The sequence below is a fragment of the Pundamilia nyererei genome, unplaced genomic scaffold (genome assembly GCF_000239375.1).
Source record: "Pundamilia nyererei isolate P.nyererei 1_Seehausen unplaced genomic scaffold, PunNye1.0 scaffold00100, whole genome shotgun sequence".
NCBI classification, from domain to species: domain Eukaryota; kingdom Metazoa; phylum Chordata; class Actinopteri; order Cichliformes; family Cichlidae; genus Pundamilia; species Pundamilia nyererei.
This window is the reverse complement of record NW_005187501.1, coordinates 940,581-947,177: the sequence shown is the minus strand read 5'-3', so window position 1 is coordinate 947,177 and position 6,597 is coordinate 940,581. Positions and strand designations below refer to the sequence as shown.

Below are 6,597 nucleotides of genomic sequence, written 5' to 3'. Positions count from 1 at the left end.
GAGCAAAAACTAAATGCCTACAAGGAGACATGTAACATGGCATGTGTGCATGGGCCAAACAAGCCTCCTCCCACAGACTCGTGGTGATCCTATTACTGCTTAAAGAGAGGAGTGGAGGGGTCTTTTTCTTTACACAGCAATTAGCCTAATGCAGCATTAACTTTGACCTGCAATGTGCATTTGCCACGACTGCCTGAACTGTCAATGCATTAGTATTCACATCACAAAAACCACCACCATTTTTCCCTCCTTTTTACAGTGTCGCAGATCCTGCCTTAGACTCATTATTGGACTATCCTCATCCAAAGCCTTGTTTTACTCAGTGGATCAATGAAATTCTATTTGAACATCTGTTGGCCAAAACAGCTGTAGATAGCCACTCCAAAAGGAAAGCCCTAATAGGAATTTACTATTGTCCTTCCACAAGGACACTTCTCTTTGTTTCAGAATAATAAACAGCCACTAATCAGCTCTAAATAAATCATTTATCCTCCCAGGACTTTCTTCTACGTATGAAATGAGGCATTGTTAAGGTAGACTGCTTTCAGCTAAGACACAGTCATTCAGTTTAGTATGTCTGCACACTGAAAAATGGTTTTGTCTGTGTCCTATTTTTTCCCTTTGTCCACAATGTATTGTAAAATATAATGAGCTAATATTAACTCACAATGAATCCCAGCAAAATGAATGATGTGTGTCTTTGTGAGTGTAGGTGTGTGCTTGTAGGTGATGCATTAAGCATATCAATAAACCTGTCATCTTGACATATGCCCTCCTGTGCTTTCTTCCTCCAAACAGCAGCCTTCGCTCAATTAGTGGACCGTAAACATGCTGCTTTTGGCTGAGATGTTGCATCTTTTTAATTCTCGGTATCTTCCTATTAACCGCTGTGGACCCATTCTTTTGCATTCACATGACACTGTAGACATCTGGTGTAGTACAGGTTGAGGCAGAAAGTCCACTGGTTTCTCCATCCTGAGTTCTGTGCACTGAAAAAATAGATTAAACTCAGTTATGCATCCATGCAAACTGGCCCACACGTAAATGAATAAGCATGCAAGAATGCACACATTACTGTATGCTTGCACCCATTAAAATATTCACAATTACTCTCTTTGTAATTTCACTTGTTTAGAGCACATTTTATTCTTCCAATTACACTTTTGTTTGTCAAGCATCAGTGTATCACCAGATCACAAATTAAAGTATTTATTATGAAATTAGAGATATTATTTTGTGAATCTCTATAACACAAAATGCATTTTCTTGCTAATTGAAGTGATTAGTCTTTGTTAAAACAACAAAAAAAAAGCCATTAAATTATTGTCCTTCAGCACTGCTTGGTTCTTTAAAAAAAAGGGTTTCTATAACAATGACTAGGCAAAAAAAAGGCTTGTCAGTCAAAATCTTTGTCTCCATTATGATCTGTTTGCTTACAAACATATATAGGAAGTTGTCTTTTTCATGCAGATGAGTTGTAGAGGTCAAATGAGTCCTTTTTAGACTTCTGTGTCATGATGCCAAGTTGTCTATGATGCAGGTAAAGTAGAAAAAAAAATGTTTTTTTGTCATTTTTTTAAACTTTATTAATGCGAGACACAGCTTCCAACTCACAGTTGCATTTACAGGAAGCATTGCCAAATGTTTTATGGCTGCACATCAAAGGAAATGATGATAGCATGATCTCTGGCGAGACCGCCGTTACTCAGTCAGTCTTCCCAGCCCCGGAGCAGATATCCGCTATCTTCTGCTTCCACAGCCATCACAACTGCAGATTTGAATGTGTTCGTTTCTGCATGTGAGGTGGTTTGTGGATTCCTGCTAGGTGCTTTATGCTTATGGAAACACACTTTTGTTACCAATATATAAATCAGATTATTGGAGACAGCTTTTCTATTCATTTAGGTATAGTAACCATTACTCATGTAGCAGAGAATAATGAATCAATTATTGTGCAAATTAATCTTGGTACTACACGTGTGCTTGGATCAGGCTCTGAGAAATTCTCACTCTTAATATAGGCCAATACTTTAAAGACAATTTATCATTAATGAGACTGAAGTGGATTATGGCTCAGGACTATGCGAGACTGTAGATATATGATGTGGGGTTTTCTCTACCACCTTTCCCTGTCAATTCAGGCCTGACATAATTCTGATTTCTATGTGTGACTATAAAAATCCTCCGGTTGAAATCAAACAATCATTGAAATAATCAGGGAAAAATAAAATAGGCCATACAATAGCTGGATGAAATAAAGGCTTGAGTTACGCTCCGTGTTTAAATTAGTCCTGCGTGAGCTATATATCGGCTAATGTGCCTGACAGTCCATTTTCATCATAGCATCTTCTCCCGGGAGTAATATAATGTCTGCCCTTCAGGCGATGTAAATGAAGAAAAATGTAAAAGCCTGAGCCGAGGCTCAGACTGTGCATCAGTGAAGTTAAATGTGATTGAAGCGCAGTGTTGTAGCCTATAGACTAATTTCATCTTATGGGAGGAAACCCAGAAATGCCATATTAATATGTAATTACCACTATTACAGTTTCCTGTCTCAAGTTTGAATATCCACATTATATAGAGGATAATGGATATTTTTTCCCTCATAATGTTAAATAGGTTGGGACTTTAATATGCTAACACATGTCTAAGTTAGTGTATGCATGTAAGTATTCCATTTTGAAAATGCCATTACTGCTATTTTACCACTGTGTGTTTCAGTTAGGGTGTTTCTGTGCCATGTGTCCCATCAAGTGGTCAGATTCAGGTGGTCCATTTATGACATATTGTTATGGGAAAACCATAAAATAAATGAATGAAATAATGTGAGAAGTTTATTTCGGTATTTGATTATCAGGGAACTGCCAGGATGTTTGTACCATTGGGGTTAAGTAGAATGAAGTACAAATATCTCAGAATAAAACAATATGTAGCTTTTTGGTGTTTTCACACAAAAGTCAGATGATAGTTTATGCAACACCATCCATCCATCCACTTATTCTAACAGGCTTGTCTTTGCACTGTTGGAGGAAGGCATGGAGACACAGGGAGAGCATGCAAACTCCTCAGAGAAAAGCTCCAGAATGAATTTGAACCCACGACCTTCCTGCTGTGAAGCAACAGTCGGGCCCTTGAGTTCAATGAGTTTCCATAGCGGCATTATTTTTCAGGATGTGGTGCCCTCTTGTGACTTTTGTGCAAATTTCAATCTGCTGAAAACATAAGTAAAGAAATAAATTCATCCACATAGTCTCACAGCAAGTTGCATTCAAAACAATAAATATTAACCGAATAGTTAATGTATAACAGTTTTGCTATAACTAAACTAAAATAGTATTGAATACAATGTAAAATAAAGATAGTAATAATAATATTTAATAATCCTCCAGTCCTGTGGGGGCGCTGCCAGGCGTTTCTAGACCTTAGGCCTCTTTTTCCTCGGAGCGGAAGCTCGACTGTTGTTTATCCGGCTCTGCATCGTCTCGTCGTGTGAGCAACGATGGCTAGCACTGGTGCAAAACAAGCGCCTAAAATTGTCTCCAAAATTTCTGCGGGAGGCACCGGGGCGGCGGGGGCTAGTGGTGGGCCCCCGATAATGCCCCTCGCCTCTCCGCTCATGGGGAAAAAGAAAAAGCCGTTTCTAGGGATGCCTGCTCCGCTCGGTTACGTTCCCGGTCTCGGCAGAGGGTGAGCTAACTTAAAGCTACATGCTGCTAGCCAGATTGACCTTTTTTTTTTCAATCGTACTAACCCAAGTTAATAATGAGTAAAATTTAAGTACAAGGTAGTTTTACAATACATTAATTAATTGGTTAATATATATATAATTTATACGTGAATAAAGTGCATATCGTTTCCTTTACCATGGCAAGTACGCCAGACTATGAAGTTTTTAAATAGTTTAGTGGTTTTATGATTTAATTGCTTTACCAAACGTGAACTGTTAAATTGAAATTTAATTCAAATAGAGTTAAATGTCAATATATGCTCTTCCTAAATCCATAGTCATCTAATATATAATCTGTTTTAGACAAGCGAGCAAAATTTAAGTTAAAAAGTCATAGTGATCAAAATAGTGTTATGTCACTGTGTTATAGAGAAGAGTAAAGACCTCGCGGTATAATTTTGGCCTGGCTGTGTTTATTTATGTCACATTTAAATGAATGCTTTTCCCTCCAGTGCCACCGGTTTCACCACCCGATCTGATATCGGTCCTGCTCGTGATGCCAATGATCCAGTGGATGACCGGCATGCACCCCCTGGAAAGAGGACGGTCGGGGACCAAATGAAAAAGAACCAGGATGATGATGATGAAGATCTGAATGACACCAACTATGATGAGGTATCTGTGATTTGTTGTAGATAAAGTTTTTTTTTCTCTGAGAGTTTAAATGATCAAGTCACAATTTTAAAGCCAATTTCTTTTATTATGAGCAGTTAATTTGATAATCTTGTCATACTTTGTTGTTTTGTTGTTTTTCTTGTAGTTTAATGGTTATGCAGGTAGCTTGTTCTCAAGTGGGCCCTATGAGAAAGATGATGAGGAAGCCGATGCTATATATGCAGCGCTGGACAAGAGGATGGATGAAAGACGCAAAGAAAGAAGGTTACAAAAAAAAAGAGTCTATTGTTTAATTGTTTATCAATGCACAGTGTATTTGTTTTCAAATATATTATGGATTTTATATTGCAGGAGTCTTTTGTTCATGGTTGTCGTTGTATTTTAGGGAGCTGAGAGAAAAGGAGGAAATTGAGAAATACCGTATGGAGCGACCAAAGATTCAGCAGCAGTTCTCAGATTTAAAGGTAAGCGATTGACCCTAATATTCCAAACCTCTCTTCTGCATCATTTATGGAGTTAAAAAATCTAATGTTGTCTTCTTTTTGCACTAAAAGCATCTTAAATGCATTTTGGTTTTATTGGCTTTATTATCATATCTACAGAAGAAAAGGATTAATATTATCCAATGCAATTCTTTGGTTGAATCAGAATCAGAAGGCTTTTTTTAATGCCTGAGGAAATTATGTGATCAGAGTTTCTCCAAGACTGTAAGAACAGCAGCTAACTAAAATAAATTAAATATTTCAATATATTGCAAAGTTATGCAATATAATAAAATAGCTCTAATATAAAAAAATGGCTTTAATTATAAATGGCTTTAATGATAAATGTCCCAGTATATTACACAAATGAAATATATAGTTGACATTGTGGTGCCCCTCTTGTCATACTGTGCTTTTTTGTTTTCTCTGTAGAGGATGTGCAAATAGTAAGCATGTGCAGGCAGTACAGCATACACTGTGCTTTAAATGGAAGAATTGTACAATGAGATAGCCACAGGCAGGATCGGTTATAGTCTCTAGATTCATGATTTTTAAGCAATGAATTCCCAGGCTAAGATCTTTCTGTGAAAATAGCTTAGTCATAGCCTAGTAGTGAAAAGTGCCTTGCATGTTTGTCTCTGAAACAGTGTTCCCTTTTCTTCTTGTTTTACTGAGGAAATAAAATACTGATTAAAATAGAGGTGCTATTTTAATCAGTACAGATATTTGCAGATTCTGTGCAGTAAATCACATTTAGCTTAGGTACTCAGGTATTATCAAACAATCGTAAATGAAAGCAATGCTCACATCCCATTCTTTTCTCCAACATCTTTCTTTACTATTTCTCTACAGAGGAAGCTTGCAGAGGTGTCAGAGGAGGAATGGCTGAGCATTCCTGAAGTGGGAGATGCCAGAAACAAGCGCCAGAGGAATCCCCGCTATGAGAAGCTCACCCCTGTCCCCGACAGCTTCTTCTCCAAACACTTGCAGAGTGGAGAGAACCACACCTCTGTTGACCCGTTGCAAGGGGTCAGTATACTGTGTATACAAATAGAAATAATTTTTGTAACTCATATTTACTTCCAAGTGCACTTCACTAAACTTCAGGGTGTAGTTTCACTATGGCCCAGCAGGAGTCAGGATATCTCCTTGGAAAAAAAGTTACTCTGCAGTTACAGCAGTTTGCTCAGTTTTTGTCTGTTTAACAGACTGGACACCTGTTGCTACAGTAATTGGTCACACGAACTTTGTTGGCATTTAAAATACATTTGAAAGGGACACTTCATTGACCTGTGCATGCAGGTAGACGTCCATGAATTGAAAATGGAGACATGCGTGCTGATTTAAAAAGTTGAGTTTTTTAAGAGGTATAGCCTCCTAACAGAGAAAAAGTCATTGCTTGACTTTAAATTAAAAGATTGAAGTAATTTGTGTCATTTTGCATTGGCTAGAAAAGTGTTACATGATTCAGGCTTTTGTTTCAAGAGCTGTTTAAACGTGCCATGACAGACTTCTCACAGACTGTGTTGCTCCTCTCTGTTGACATTGTTTCCTATCTCTACTAGCTGGGAGGTCTGAACACACCTTATCCAGGAAGCATGACACCTGGTCTGATGACACCAGGGACCGGAGAACTGGATATGAGGAAAATTGGTCAGGCCAGAAACACACTCATGGATATGAGGCTCAGTCAGGTAAATGATGCATCACCTAGCGCAACTTTCACTTTTACTTTCTTCTAGGATTCATGCTGCTGCCATTATACTGATAGAA

At 38.0% G+C, this 6,597-nt stretch overlaps 1 protein-coding gene across 1 annotated transcript in view; it reads left to right on the top strand.

Annotated features, from left to right (window-relative positions):
• Positions 1 to 3,426: 3,426 nt before the first annotated feature.
• Positions 3,427 to 6,597, top strand: part of prpf6 (PRP6 pre-mRNA processing factor 6 homolog (S. cerevisiae)) — a 14,784-nt gene continuing 11,613 nt past the window's right edge. Inside the window, exons 1-6 of the mRNA XM_013912755.1 lie at positions 3,427 to 3,687; positions 4,180 to 4,342; positions 4,488 to 4,606; positions 4,728 to 4,806; positions 5,677 to 5,853; positions 6,390 to 6,518. Of these exons, the coding sequence (XP_013768209.1) occupies positions 3,500 to 3,687; positions 4,180 to 4,342; positions 4,488 to 4,606; positions 4,728 to 4,806; positions 5,677 to 5,853; positions 6,390 to 6,518 (855 nt within the window). The 5' untranslated portion in view covers positions 3,427 to 3,499. The remainder of the gene's footprint in view (positions 3,688 to 4,179; positions 4,343 to 4,487; positions 4,607 to 4,727; positions 4,807 to 5,676; positions 5,854 to 6,389; positions 6,519 to 6,597) is intronic.